We start from the raw sequence: 16,420 nt of genomic DNA, 5'->3' as shown, positions 1-16,420 counted from the left end.
AAACTAGACTCTGTGTGCCCCCTTAGACCCCTGTTGTCCTTCCAGTCATCTTATACTCCAGTAGAGATGCAAAGACTGTTAGGTGAGATTAACTGGCTAAGGCCTTGGGTTCACCTGCCTACGGAGGAGCTGCTTCCGCTCCATGACTCCTTAATGGGCAAAGCGCCCACTGATGTTATTACAATAACTCCATCACTTCAAGCAACATTCCAGAAAATCCAGATGGCCCTAAATATGGCACAGTTAGCTCACCACAAGCCTGAGTGCCCACTTTGCCTTTGGATCCTCCCTGGGTCTTAGCTTTCCTCAGCTGCTATTACCCAGTCTGGCGAGCCTCTTCAATGCGTGCATGCATCGTGGGAGGAGCTCCCAGAGTTTATTCCCAGCTTGATCAGATAGCTGACTTGATAATTAAGGGGAGGGATACCTCCCTGAGGCATTATGGGTGAGATCTCGATGTGCTAGCCATCCCTTACCGGCTGTCAGATTTTGAATGGGTCAGAAGGAACCATAAACGGGTGTCTAGTGCCTTGGAGGGTTTTATGGGGAAGTTAGATTGCCATTATGGAACCTCGAGGTGGGTGACCTCATTTTCCAGGCTACAGTGGATCCCTCCTGTACTTTTCTCTACCAGGCCTCTTGTCAAGGCTGCAAATGTTTTTACAGATGGGGGAAGGGCGGGGTCTGCCATGGTGGTATGCCCCACCTCCTCCTCTGCCCATGGGAAAGGAAACACCCATTATTTTTAGGCAGTTACCGGATCTGCACAGTTTAAGGAGCTATATGCAGTCGCCCTGGCACTGACCCATGTCAAACAGCTGATGAATCTGTTCTCTGACAGTTTGTATGTGGTTAATTTGTTACCAAACCTAGTGTCCTCATATATTAAGTTAGATGAGAACCCAATCACCCCTCTAATGATCCAAGTCATGTCTCTGTTGAAAGAGCGGGATGAGCCTATATTCTTACAGCACCTTCGTGGACACCAAGGACTACCTGGGAACCTGGCGCAAGGTAATCAAGTGGCCGATTATCTGGCCACTAATGGGATTATTAAAGCTATGGCAGTCTTACAGCCTCAAAACCTTCAAATGGCCCAAGGACTCCATGACTGTGTGCATTTAAACTGGAGAGGGTTACATCAGAGATTTCCTTCAGTTCCTATAAAAGATTTAAAAAAGATTATTAGGACTTGCAGGTCATGTATACCCTTTCTGCAAGTCCCTCCTCTGCCATCTCCTGGGCTCAACCCCAGAGGCCTAAAGCCTAATGTTATCTAGCAGACTGATGTAACCCACTATGCTCCTTTTGGAAGGTTGAAATATATATTTATGTCCATAGACACTCAATCTCATGCATGTTGGGCCACCGCCCATAAGGGTGAAAGGAGCCGGCACGCTGAGAGCCACTTCTTACAATGTTTTGCTCTCCTGGGGCTCCCCCTACAAGTAAAGACAGATAATGGACCTTGTTTCACCAGCAAGTCTTTACAGACCTTTTTCCAAACATGGAATATTAAACATACCACTGGAATACCATACAACCCAAAGGGTCAGGTCATAATTGAGAGGCATCATAAGACCCTGAAGGATCAATTATTAAAACAAAAAAGGGAGGGAGCCCCCATGACCAGCTGAGGACAGCGATGTTTACATTAAATATTTTAAATTTTTCCAAGGACCGACCTCTGTCGGCTTTCCAGAGACATTGGTCAAGACAAACACCTTACTTGGAAGTCTGTTGGAAGGACCCCCTTACAGGAGCATGGAGAGGCCCGGACCCACTTATCAGTGCGGGAAGGGGCTTCACATGCATTTTCCCAATTGGGGAACCAAATCCAATCTGGATACCAGCTAGAGACTTAAAATATTGTTCATCTGAATGACCACCCAAGGGCACCTGCCCTTGAGGGATGCCTCCCCTTACTCTCTCTAGGAAAAACAGAGACCATGGTGGATTCTCCATGGGGAGATGGAAAGCCTGCCTGTGTACATTAGCGGTGGGCCAGTGCCAGCTCTGCTTGCTTTCTGGTCATCACCTGGCGTCCCGTGGTGCAATGTTTTGTTGTGGCACTGCACAAGAACTAAAGGGAAATTTTGCACACTGTTGTTCCTTCCTTTGCTCCTCCCCTTGCTGCTTATCTTAGGGGCCCCCATTGGTGGGAAATAGGAGCTAAAGGGTTTTGACACCTTAATGTTTTATGATAAATGTTTACAATAAGCAATGGATTGGCACCTTGCTCCAAATGTTTACATTAAAGTGTTTACTAACCAATGCTTTAAGCTACCAGCGCCTTGGCTGCTGTGGACCAGCGAAAGTTGCCAGAGCCAAAGTTTGGACCTGTTTCTACCTCACTACAGGAGACAGGGAATGCTGTCTGCGTCATCTCGGGTGGCACCAGACCGGACCAGGACTCCTGTTTTCTCTGAACTGAGCCAGACAGATGAGAGACCTCCCATTTGCTTTGTGCCTGTGTTATAATTACTCATGTGTCACAACTGTTCATATTTGCATCTGCTCTGTGTTACAATTGTTTATGTTATAAGTGCCTATGTTCACATTTGCACCCTGCTTGCTTTACCTTTTGTTAGTCAAAACAGGTCTCTGTTTGTGGCAATGGGCTAGGGCTGTTCAGATCAATAGTGGTTTTTTGTTTTTGACCAATTGGGAACCCCATGAGATTAGTCATAACGCCCATTAGAATCTGCTACTGGCCGGGGCCCACAGGCATGAGGCAGAAACATCAGGGCTTTCTCTCGAATGCTCTCTCCAAATCCTCTCATTGGGCTGGCTGCCCGGCAGGTAGGTCAGCCTGAAGTGCCAGTGCGTTTTTTTGCTTATGACAGGTAAGATCTCCCATGGGGGAGGCAACCTAAGACACAGCACGCCCTCGAGTAAGGCGCCTCCTGCTGTTCAAAAATAAATAAATAAATAAAAGAGAAGGAGTTCTGGGGATGCTGGCTGTATATGTAGAGGGGCAGTCCCTGACTGACCCTCCCCTCTTCCCGCCCTGGGGCCACATAGCTGGAAGCCACTCCTACGCCTTCCAGGTCCGGAACCAGAGGGAGTAGTTCTGGCTCAGCCCCACCTCCTGTCTCAATCTCAGGTCCATGTGGATGCCTCCAAGATGGCACCGCCAGAGCCCAGGGGCGGTTCTTTTGGGGCATGACGTCAGCCCGTGGGGGAAGTCCCAGAGTACCACTGTTGTCGAACAGCCCGGCTCAGCCAATAGCTAACTTCCAGCTAGTCACCCCAAGTCCCTCTCCTTCCCGCCTTCATCACTGTAATAAATTCCTCTGCCCTCCCTCTGAATAAATGAGACTGGTGGAACATCCAAACTGGCTCCTGAAGATCTCTGTCTTGCGTCTACTCTGACACGTGAGGGGGGATGGGGGGAGGTCTGGGCATCTTTCCTCAGCTTAGCGTAGTTAATAGAGACACGTTTTGCTCCTTCTGCTGGCGGGGGGTTGGGGGGGTAGAGCCGAGTGTCTTTCACAATTTGGGACTTAACATCTCCCTGGGTGAGGTGGGGAGAGGGGGTCTTGTGCCCCGACACCCTATGAGGGAAACCATAGAGTCCATGTTTCTTTGGGTCTGGTTCACTTCACTAGGTATAATGTTTTCTAAGTTCTTCCATTTCCTTACGAATGGGGCAATGTCATTCTTTCTGATAGAGGCATAAAATTCCATTGTGTATATGTACCACATTTTCCTGATCCATTCGTCTACTGAGGGGCATCTGGGTTGGTTCCATATTTTAGCTATGACAAATAAAAAACAATTTATTCTATTCTGTGACTTGTGGTTGCAGGGATGTTGTTTATTATCACTTCAGGTACCATGCCAGCCCTGGAAGAAATCTGGAGAGCTAGTCATGAAATGAACAAAGACAAAGTCAGCCCCCCATTGAAGCACTGAAGTGATAAACTGTAACAAGAGCTGAAAAGGAGAAGGGGACTGGATGTGGAAAGGGACACTGGGCAGCATATGAGCAGAGTAGGAATAATAATAGCTCACCAGTACTTACTCTGCCAGGCAGGCCATAGGACATCTGTGCCTACTGTGCCTACCACCAAACTGGACACATAATAGCCTTGAGACAAAGAACCATCTCAATTTTAGTTTCTGAAATTCCATTCTCTTTTCTGCAATAAATGATTACTATTTGCTTATTTTGTTACTTCTCATACTAAACTGAATAAGATTCTCAGGTACAGTGTAAAAAGTTTAATTACTTTGATGCTTCTATTTTCTTTCTTTTTTTTTGCCACTCCTGGGGCTTGAACTCAGGGACTGCACATTATCCCTGGCTTCCTTTTGCTCAAAGCTAGCACTCTGCCACTTGAGCCACAGCACCACTTCTGGCTGTTTTCTATTTATGTGGCACTGGGGAATTGAACCCAGGGCTTCATGTATATGAGGCAAGCACTCTTGCCACTAGGCCATATTCCCAGCCCGATGCTTCTATTTTCTAAAAGCATTATTATTCTTCACCTATATTGAAATACATACTGAAAGTCAGAGTTTTTTTTTAATTTCAGAAGTACTACCCTGAAATGATAAGTCTGTTTCTTTATCTGTATCTAAGGATAAGATACAATGACTCATCTCCCTGAAATTCTCTTCCTATTTTCTAAGTCTGGCATGGGGCTGGTCTCTGGTTCATAACCAACATCACTTATGAAGAAGGTGGGAGAAGACCTATGAAAATAGCATTAGCATCACTTGGCCTGTGCTGTGGTTGAAGGGAGATTATTGACCCATCACCCACAATCCCTGTTAGTCTCAGGAGGGCAGATATCATCAGGACTGCTTTTGCAATCATCCCTTTTAAATACCCTCCTGTTCTGACTTCTTTATTCATGTTTCTTCCTTTGCATTTCACACCTATGAGGGCTAATCAATCCACTGACTTAGCTCATGATAAACTCTAATGGCACTAAAGTTCTTTCCTTTCCTCTCAGCTAATCTTCCTCCTGAATGCTAAGCACTTACACATGACTGATAAAAGCCAGGCATCATGGATTCATGTAGTTTTTCTTTCTAAACGATTTTTTTTGTTTGTTTCTTTTGTTTTTCACTCTAGTCATGACAGTATTTTATTTGGGAAATCAGAAAATTCAGCTCATAACTTCTACCATTAATATACACTTCAACTGCCAAAAATAGCCATTCAAATTTCTTGCAGAATGCATTGTAAAGAGAAAACTGTGATATCAAGGCAACAAAAAAATTACTTTCTATTTTTACTGTAGTAGTTTCTATATTGACAATTATGTGCAATACTTTATGCCTTCTCATCTTGACTGACAATAGATTCTCTATACTAAAAATCTGATGATATAATCTGTATTCTAGAAGTCAATAATTTTCATCCTTCTGCTACCAAGAAAAATGTACTCTGTGGGGGAGAGGGAAGGTATGTTTGCCAGTCTTGCAGCTTAAAATCAGGCCCTGGGTGCTATTCCTTGGCTGTTTTGCTCAAGGCTAGAACTCTACCACTTGAGCTATAGTACCACTTCTGGCTTTTTGGTGGGCAATTGGAGATGAGTCTCAGACTTCTGTGCCTGAGCTGATTTCAAACCATAATCCTCAGATTTCACCCTGAGTAGCTACAAAATTTTTATGGGAAATGAAAGTACGTTTTGATATTTCTTTTATAAACCCAAGGCTTTATTTTTCTCCCAATAATCTGTTTTCTAACTTTTATTTCAAGTAATATGAGGCCTAATAAACATTTTTTCCCTGGAAAAATTAATGCTCTGTGATAATATTTGGTGACATCTCTTTTTGATATGTTTAATGCTTTTACATCTGAAATACCATTATGATCATGACTAATTATTACCAGAGGAGAGCCAATCATCTTGATTCAAGAATCAATTTAAATATTCTGTTTGCAAAAACAAAAAATTGAGATGAAGGCAATTAAAACGGAGTACAAATAATTGTGACTTATAAACTAAGAAGGCCTCTTGAATTTGACCTTAAAGGACATAGTAAAAGGTAAAAGCAGTTTGAATTGACTACTGCCAGCCCAATGATAGGTTATATAATACTTCTTTTATTCTTCCAGAACTGCTCTCAGAGCTAGGTCATTACTGACATGTTAGGAGGGATATTAACAAGAACACACACACACACACACACACACACACACACACACACAGATACGCATATATATCAGAAGTGGACATCTATTGGGAGGCTCCTTAAAGTGTTGTTTTAAAAATGATTGTATAAGATAAAGGTAATAAAATGAAGCCAAATATATTACTTAGTTTAGAAGGTAAAAGTAGGAATGGTTTCTGTATAAAAACAGACAAATCTAAAGCTTTTAAGCAGAAAAGACAATATTATTATTTCTACGGGGAACTGAGGGCTATAGATTACTAGTACATGTATACGCTTCTTCATTTATCATTAGAGTGACTGAGCTACAAAGTTTTTCTGGAATTCAGGTCTACATTGTTAGAAAAAAACTAGTCCATCCTCTATTTAACCTCACTTCTGGCCATGTTTATTTGAATATTACTCATTATTCTAATTTTCTTAAGACCTTAGAGGATTATGCCAGCAAACATACTATCTTCAGTTTTTAGCATGTAGTTTTATTGTACAGGAATTATAAATTTCATAGGTAACCTTCTCTAAGTTCCTTCCCCAAAATAACTATGTGTTATAGTAACAATTTCCTGTAACTATATATCTACCTATGCGGATACATTAAAACACTTAAGAATTATATGAAATTGAACCATTACATTAAGTAGAACCATAAAGATTTTCCTAAATATTAAGTATAGAGAAAATGCATGCAGAATGAACCCAGTAAAATACAAAGCCTGTGGGATACGTAATTTATTTTTAGTTTGTATTTCATGCAGGGTAGGACATTTGTCTTTTCCTACTTTCCCTACACAGAGGCAAAATATATTTTCAAAACTTTAGATTTTGCCTACTGCATTAAGTTTAAATTAAAATGCTTCCTATGTATACAGACAATAAAATTATAACACATAATACATTCCATTCTTTATATATCAAAAATGTTTCCAAGGCAACGTTATTAAAATGACTATGGCACAGTCCCTAATATAATAACATCAAGCTCTAAAAAGGTACAGAGGGCAGGAAAACTCGATGTAGTCAAGGGTTTAGGTGCTTTTCTTTTCTTCACCCAGCAAGTTCACAGTAGCTTTCTTGGCTTCTTTAGTGATGGCATCTGCAGTCTCTTTGGCTTTGTCTTTCAGGTCCTGCACCACACCGTCTACCTGGGACTGGTGCTTCAGGAAGAAAGGACGGATGATGCGCCAGTAGAACAGTTCTGACCCATTAGAAGGGCTTGGGGCCATGCCCCACAACAGGAAGCCACACTTTAGCATGTAGTAGAAGGGGAACCAGGAGAGGAAGAGATCAGAGAAGAATTTGGCAATGCTGAACACACCATATACTACCCAGTAGGTCAGCCACTGGGTATCATCATACTTATTGGGACTCTCTATGGCCTTCATTGAGATGTAGGCCAGGTAGCCAAATTCTATCAGGTTATAGAGGAGAGACTCTCCATAACCGAACACCAGGTAGAGGGCCACCAGCCAGACGGCTCCGAGTGCGAGGAAGCTTCGGTTCATGCCGGTTTTGGCCTCGAAGTTGGCCAGGAGGTCAGTCGTGCAGTTCTTCTCGTGCAAGAACCGGTCGAACCTCTCTCTCATGGCTGCAGGCATGGCGGGGAGCGGGGCCGCCTTCCCATAAAGGATTCTTTTCTTTTGGCAAGTGGTCTAACCACCTCCTTTCACCTCTTCCCAAAAACCTGAGGGCCATGATTCCTTCTACTTTTTCCTCTCTCCAGTAGACCATCAAATTCTCTAATATGTGAATTTGGGGTGACAGACTTTATCTACCTAGTTTGGTCCTAAATCTGCAGTGCATGAAATAGTACCATGGATATAACAGTCATTTCATAAACATTTTTTATGTAAGAATGACACATAGTTATTGTTCCATAAATGTCTGCTGAATGGAGTTCTTAAACAAAATTTATGGAAAGCCATCGTTTTGGACTAAACTCCTGTACTAACTTTCAAAGGACTAGAACTAAAATCAATATGGAGTCTCTCATGTTAAATTTTAAGGCCTATAGACCTTTTCCTAACAAACTAAGCAAGTTTAGTCCTGTGTGTTTAACGGTAACTGGGATAACCTGAAATAACCAGATGTTCACCCATTTTTTTTTGTTTAATTTTTCCTATTGTTCTGTTTTCTTGTTTCCATATTACAAACTGCTCCCCTATTACTCGGTGGAAGCTCTCATTTTACTGTGCAGAAATAAGGCTGCGCCAACTCATGAATCACAAATAAAAGCATCTGGTTTATAACTAAATTTATTTTAAAGTATTTTCTCTGGCAATTCTGGAAACTATGAAAGGGACACAAACAACACTCCTGAGGTTGCCTCAGGCTCTTTGGGGAGAGCAAAAGAGGTGTCCTGACCCCATTCAAGGTACTTTGTCTTCCTCACCATCCCCTGGGGACTAGAAGTGAGCATCTCTTCAGTGAACCCCTGCTCTCTCAGAGTGCGCAGATTTTTGGTGTTCAAACCCAAGGTTAGCCTATGCAACAACAAATGACTTGGGGTGGGGGAAGGTTATGGGTGAAAATTGCCTGGAAGGAATGGAAATTGGGATTCCACTGGAGTCTACTGGAAAGGGTCCTCTAGGGAGAATCAAGCATCTGAATGGATCAGACAGAAGTTGGCAATTGCTAGAAGAGTATGAATTCTGAATTTTGAAAGGTCATTGAGAGTTATGTTCTATATTTTTCATTTCTCTTACATTTAGTAAGGGAAATTGATGGCTAAGTTAGTCAAGAGGGTCTTGGTAACAAGGTCACAATTTGGTGCACAAGGTTTAGGCATTTGCTGTTAGAATAATCTGCCACCAAATTTGTAAGAAACACACACACACACACACACACACACACACACACATATGAAGATGAAAGTGGCTCTCATCATCTTCAAAATGGCTCTTAAGTATTGTACCCATGAATAACCCAAACATAATGGTTAAAAGTAAGTAAATTAGGTGAATATAATTAGGATAGACATTTGTGTATTATTTTCAGTAACTTGAAATCTTGAAGTTTTACTCTGCTAAATTACATAATAGATATTCATTTTCAAGTCATTTCTAAGTTAAAATACTAAAACATTGATGGATAGGCATAGTAAAAACATGGTTTTATAAATTATAAATTTATAAATTGTACACATAGAAATGAGAGTCTACACTGTTTATGAATTTTCAAGAGAAATTAAACTATAAAGAAAATTAAAAATCATAAAGTTATTCTTTAGTATCCATGGGAAACTGATTCCAAAACTCTCCATGTAAACCAAATACTCAAGATACTCACGGATCAAAATAGCCTTTAGTTTATAAAATATTTTGTAAATACCTTTGGTATAAACATTGGACTAAAAAGCAGTATACATTAGTTGTCTCACTTAAAATGCAAATTTTCTTAGAGTATTTTTCTGAGAATGTGAAGCATTTTTTCTTCTAAACAAGTGGCCTAAGAAGGAAAGATTTTGTGCTTTATGAAGGTAATTTCCTGTGATTCATCTTGTCTTATTGTATGCCTTTGATTGCTTAAGGAAACCAAGAATATATTAAAAGAGCTATGTTTCTGTTTTGAGTTTGCTTTTAAAAAAGATTGTATTTAGTCAAATATTTTAAACATTTTGACAAACATCTCAAAAACAAAATTTAAATGAAGCCTGTGTGTGTGTGTGTGTGTGTGTGTGTGTGTGTGTGTGTGTGTGTGTGCTAGTCCTGGGGCTTGAACTCAGGGCCTAAGCACTACTCTTGAGCTTTATTGTTCAAAACTAGCTTTCCACCACTTGAGCTACAGCTCCACTTCTGACTTTCTGAGATCAACTGAGTCTCATGGACTTTTCCTTCCTAGGCTGGCTTTGAACCATGATCTTCAGGTATCAGCCTCCTGATTATAGGTGTGAGCCACCAGCACCTGGCAAAGTCTTTTTTCTTTTAACCTTAAATTGACTTTCCAGTTTTCAAGTCAAAATTACCAAGACTTCATAGGATGCATTTGTCATTTGCAAAGAGATACATCAAATTAATTAGGCTCAGTGATGGAGTGTCTGTCCAACATGTATTGGTCCCTGTGTTCAATCCCCAGCACCTCCCATCCAAAAAAAGAAAATGTAGACTATTATGTAATATGTTAAATTACATGGAAAGTATTGTTCAAATGATAAGTGATGTTCAAAATGTGGGCATGTTATTGCTACAATTATTCTGACAATTTATGCAATTCCCAGAAATTTGTTATCCATCATAATTCTTTAAATTATGTTAAAATATAACATGTCAAAAATAACAAAAATAAAGCAATTCTTTGTCAGATGAATCATTATCATAATGAATTCATATCAGACCATTAACTATGATTAATTTAAGTGTTGTTACCCATAACCAAGTATTTTATTTAGATGCTTTTATGAAGCTGTTTTTAATTTTCTTGGCAAGCAATTATAACCCTAAAGTGTGTGTCTTCATTTATTCATACAAAGGAATCTAACAAAAGCTAAGTGCTTATAATACTATTACAATATCAATACAATACTATTAATCTTGGTACAGAAGTCTGATGAAGAAATTGATGGATTCATGGAACTATTAACCAAGACCAAGCAGAAGAAGAACTATGTGAAACTGAAGGAATATGATGAAGAAGAATTACAAGTTTTATGGTGTTTTCCTTTGGAAATATTGCTAGGACTTCAGTGTTTTGCTTTCCTGAGTTAAGAATTTTTTTTAACTTTTAAACTGTCTACTGCTTATAGCATTTTTATAAAGCATAGGTTTGTTAACAAAAGTTGAAATAGTTACTTTCTTTTTCCCAGCCTGTTCCCTCCAGAATTCAGAAACTAATCATGAATATTCTTATTTTTGTGAATTTAATGCTTTTCCCTACATAGAGAATAACAGTATTCTATACTGTAGCAGGATATAATTGGAAATATCGGTCATATTATGAAGGCGTTGACTGTACATCAGCATTAAAAATAAACACAAAATAGGTCTACAGTACCTGTTTATGTTTACCTTTTTATTTGGCATAATCATAATTTAATCAGGATTTTGCAATCAGCCATTTCTGTAGGTAATCTTAGAGAGAAGATCCTCATGTCAAAGTTGAATATTGACATGACCTATGAGATTCTGTGGTTAAACCACTGACTGATTTTAGCATCATCGCTAATGCAACTGTTCATATTTTATTAGGAGGCCCTCTTATAGTTAGTCTTCTAGACCCATGTATCCAATTCCCAATTCAAATTCTCAATTTTCTGCTACTTGCTGAAAAAGAAGACATTAGTGCACTTGTTTGCAAAAAATGGCAGAGTCTTGCATTAAAATGGATAGATTCAACTGCTTCATTAAAAAATAACCATTCTATTTTGTCTGGTTTGGTTTGTAGGGACACTGGCATACTCCAAACTCTTAGCTTTATCTTTCTGATAGTTTAATAGAAGTCTCCCTAGTGCACTATATCTCTCAACAATTTCACTCACTTGTAATCATCCACTCTTCAAATATAAAATGGTTGTTCTTCAACTAGAATGACAAAAACTCAAATAAATGTGATTGTGAGGATACCATAATTTGTGAATGACATGTTAATACTGGAAACAAGATATTATTCTTCCAGTCTAAGTTGGTTCACATAGTCACTTAGGTGAAAATCTGTCCAAAAGGGAGAATTAATGAGCAAAAGTTATGGACCAGGCTAAAAATAAAAATGGTGTCTTTCATACTAAATGTCACATAACCAAACTGAAATGTGGTTGAGATGGGGTCATAGCTAACTTTTTTCCCTAACAGGCCTCAAATCTCAATCCTTAGCTTCACCTTCTGAGTAGCTTGTGATTCTATCTGTGAGGCACCATGCCTGGAAAATTCAAACTTTAAAGTAGCTAGATTTCAGAATAGAACACATTTCCCCCCTACAAACAGGGGTTTCTAGACTACGCTGTCAACATACCTAGAAATTTACCTGTGCTTTTATCCTTACAAGAAAATGAACTGGTGTTAACTAATCAGTTTTTCTCCATTTATTATGTTTCCTTCTTCCTGCCTTCTTCCCCAACTCATTGGGGAAGCAAGCACTCTTATTCTATCCTTCACAATAGAAGGCCACTCCAACTCACAAATCACAAATAAAAGCTATCTAGGCCTATAACTAAATTTGTTGCCCAAATTTGTTTATTTATGGGTGTTGTAAAAAAATCATACTCACACAAAGAATGTAAAGAAAATAATTCTCCTTCACTTAGATCTGTCTCATGTTATAATTTTTTATATGAACAAGGTAATAACCTTGTTATACAAAATGTTTTGTTTTCCTTCTTAACAAGAATACATTACTTGTTTAAATTTTAACCTACTGTTTCATGGTAAAGCAAGATGTGTCCTAGTCTTCAGATTATATCCTTTAAAAAAATCAGTAAATAGTCCTAATTTAAGAGTTAAACTTTTCGGGGAATCTTCTAAATGTCAAATTGAGAAAAAAATTGGAAACAGCTTGCCAACCCCCAAAGAATACTATTTCATAATGTCTTACAGAGTGAAACGTCAGATCTGATGGGGCCACTCACTGGGCATCTTAGGCAATTCAGAAAGTAACTTTTTCAGGCTCTATACACCATTTGATGAGCACAAGTAACTTGTTAAATGTTCTCCATGACTTTCAAGTGGTCAGCTATTCATCTAAAACCATCCGTGATTTCCCTTTGAATTAACTGTGGTAGAACAAGTTTCCAAGAAAGAGGTTTCATTCTTGCTAGGAATTATGTGGCTTTTCTTGGCATCAGACATATTAGCTTGCATTGCTTTCCTTCACAAAAATAGGAAAACATGCTGGGAATAACAGAAATAAAAGGTCATTATAGTGATATCTCTAACTCTATTTGCCTTCTGAAATGACATTACATAAAACGAAAATATTTTGAAGGCTCTTTAATTTTTATCACTGCTATTCCATCCCAGGAAGATCTGAATATAATATATTTTCTTTTTTTCTTCTAGTAGAAAGACTTATTTTCTGAGCCTAGATGAAGTCATACATTTCTGACATCTTGTTCAAGATGACTGAGAGCAAACCTATAATGTCTCCTTACCAGGTCGATATCAACAATTCTAAAGCAAATAATCTATTTATTTGTGTCCTGCCTTGAGATTGACTGAAACTGACAGTTGCGAAAAATTGGAACATTTACTTGAAGCAGACAAGAGAGAAAAGCTGATTGTGGCATATATAGACAGATATTGTTTGTTTAATCACAAATTGCATGGTCAATAAGCAGCATTTGCTTTATACACACACATAATCTTGTACTATATATAGATATCTTACACATGAATTGCTTCTATACAACCTCTACTTTCATTCTGAAATAAAACTTTCCTTTATGGAAGAGCTATAGATCTAACTTTTAATCTATGTTCAGTGGAATGATTTTTTTTTCTTATATATTGTCAAAGTGATGTACAGAGAGGTTACAGTTTAATATGTTAGGCATTGGATACATTTCTTGTACTGTTTGTTACCTCCTTCCTCATTCCCCCCTCCCCTATCCCCATTTCCCTCTCCCCCCATGAGTTGTTCAGTTTGTTTACACCAAACAGTTTTGCAAGTATTGCTTTTGTAGTTGTTTGCATTTTTACCTTGTGTCTCTAGATTTTGGTATTCCATTTCACTTTCCTAGTTCTAATACCAGTATATACAGTTTTCAATGTACTCAGATAGGATACAGTGATAGTACAGGTACACCCACAGGAAGGGAATACAAGAGGATCATAAACAATAGAAGCTACGGTTTCACATGGCATGTTGAAAGTAATTACAACAGTGATATAACACTCGTTTTCATAACATGGAGTTCATTTCACTTAGCATTATCTTATGCATTCATAGGGGTATAGCTATTAGGCTCTTGTGATCCTCTGCTGTAGAATCCATGTTTCTTTGGGTCTGGCTCACTTAGCATAATTTTTTCCAAGGCCTTCCATTTCCTTACGAATGGGGCAATGTCATTCTTTCTGATAGAGGCATAAAATTCCATTGTTTTATGGAATGATTCTTAAACAAGTAGTCATTGTAAGAAGAGCTAACTAAATGTTGATGGTTATTAAAATGTACACAGAATTTTTCTTTTCTCCTTTTAAAATGTATGTCTTTTTAAATTTTTTTTTATTTTTTACCACAGTGAAGACCTAAGTGTGAACTCACACAGGCCCAAATCCGTATAAATCACAGCTTTGCCAAGTTCTTCTTCAACAATCTTGGCCAAAGTTTTTGATGCCTTTAAGCATCAGTTCTTTCCCTGGAGACTGAGTCATGTGTCTCAGTCACTGTGGGCTGCTGTGAGAGCCTTCCACGGGCCAGGTGGGTCAACTCGCAGTTATTCATCACAGATCTGAAGGCTAGAAGATGGAGAACAGAATACTAACATGGTGAGCGTCTAGTAAGGCTCTTCTTCCCAGCTATGTCCTTCACAAGACTTTAGTTTTGTGTGTGTGTGTGTGTGTGTGTGTGTGTGTGTGTAAGAGAGAGAAAGAGAGAGAGCTAGAGAGCGAGAAAGAGAGTGAGCGAGAGAGAGAGAACATTTTCTTGATTTGTTTGTTTGTTTGTTTGTTCGTTGTGGAGCTTGAACTCTGGGCCTGGGCCCTGTCCCTGAGCTCTTCACCCCAAGACTAGTGCTCTACTACTTGAGCCACAGTGCCACTTCTGGTTTTCTGGGGGTTAGTTTGAGATAAGAATCCTTCCCAGGCTGGCTTTGATCCATGATTCTCAGATCTCAGCCTTCTGAGTTGCTAGGATTACAGGCATGAGCCACCATGCCTGGCTTCTTTTTTTTTTTTATCTTCTTGGGAACCTTATGATGGGATTCACCATGAGATTTCCACTTAAGGACTCATCTCTCCCAAAGTTTCACCTCCTTTTATGATATCCGAGAGTTACAGTTTGAACATGTGGTTTTGGGGAAGCACAAGTCTGCACCCTAAAATAGGCAGAATAACCATCATCCTCAAAATGCTGCTGTGAGGAGGAAGATAACACACTCGAAGTGCTTATCATAGTGCTGAGTGAATGTTCCGCAAGGTATTATTATGGCACTATGACTATTATACATTTACTGAAATAACATCATTTGTTGTGGTGGCTGTTGGTTTTAATTCTGGAATTACCTTATTCATAATCAAAAAAGCTTGGCTTAAACTTAAATCTACATCTCTGATCAAAATATCACTTCCCCTGTCCTCTACCTTTGGCTACCTGTTTGCAATTACTCAATACGTTTTTGTTCTTGGTATTTATTGGATATGTTAATGTAGTAATTTGTGCCAATTCATCCAATACATTCTTGCTTTCCCAGATAGATTAGCACTAAAGGATGAGCCAGAATAATATCCAGGTCTGTGTGGTATCCTACAGTATCACATTGCTTACTGTGGAATGTTTCCATTAAACAAAGGCTTCCTGAGGGTATGCAAACAGCAATCGCTTTTAGGAAATCCATTTCACATGTTAAAGTTCCTTCTTTTCTGTAAGTACCTAGTTGATCTCATAGGCAGGGTAAAGTCATCAAGTGTTGTTGGTTTGTTTTTCTTTCCCATCTTTTTGCCATGCTTGTTTCCAACTGACAAAAGAAAGGCATACTTCTTACTCACTTTTGACCTTCCAGTGCATAACCCCTGGTAATAAAACATCTGGACTTACAAATATGCACAATTCAAACTAGCTTCCATTTAGCTAACAGCCTCTGCATCCCCCAATACTTTCAGGAAATGTATTGCTTCTAGGGGAACCTATGAACAGCAATGCACCCAGATAAACACGCAAAGCAGAGGATGCTCCTTTCATTTAGGCCACAAAACTCAGCTCAAGGCATTATGTTTGGTCTTGCTATCTGTCTCTCTGTCTGTTGTCTGCCTACCTAAGTATGAACTTAAAATTAGAAACTAAGAAAGAGCTTCAGTAGTGAAATATAGGAATTAGTGAGAGGGTTATGGTTTCATACAAAACAAGCCCCCGCCCCCCCCACCAAAAAAAAGCCAGAAATGGAGCTATGACTCAAGTGGTAGAGCCTTGTGCAAAAAGAAAAAGGCTCAGGAACAGTGCCCAGGGCCAGAATTCAAGTTCTAGGACAGGCATTTAAAAAACTACAAGAGGGCTGGGGATATAGCCTAGTGGCAAGAGTGCCTGCCTCGGATACACGAGGCCCTAGGTTCAATTCCCCAGCACCACATATACAGAAAACGGCCAGAAGCGGCGCTGTGGCTCAAGTGGCAGAGTGCTAGCCTTGAGCGGGAAGAAGCCAGGGACAGTC

The 16,420-nt window shown here is 39.4% G+C and overlaps 2 protein-coding genes across 2 annotated transcripts in view; both read right to left on the bottom strand.

The window, feature by feature from the left end:
* The window catches only part of Corin (corin, serine peptidase), a 270,666-nt gene that overhangs the window by 131,918 nt on the left and 122,328 nt on the right, over positions 1 to 16,420 (bottom strand). The gene's annotated exons all lie outside the window — the stretch shown is intronic.
* LOC125364856 (receptor expression-enhancing protein 5-like) lies at positions 6,042 to 7,727 on the bottom strand. The gene has a single exon (XM_048364610.1). It carries the CDS (start codon positions 7,725 to 7,727, stop codon positions 7,158 to 7,160), a length of 570 nt encoding a protein of 189 aa, XP_048220567.1. The 3' UTR covers positions 6,042 to 7,157.

Source organism: Perognathus longimembris, chromosome 16, assembly GCF_023159225.1.
Source record: "Perognathus longimembris pacificus isolate PPM17 chromosome 16, ASM2315922v1, whole genome shotgun sequence".
In the NCBI taxonomy this organism is placed as follows: Eukaryota; Metazoa; Chordata; class Mammalia; order Rodentia; family Heteromyidae; genus Perognathus; species Perognathus longimembris.
Note: the sequence above shows the minus strand (reverse complement) of the source record. Positions and strands in the feature narration are given on the sequence as shown.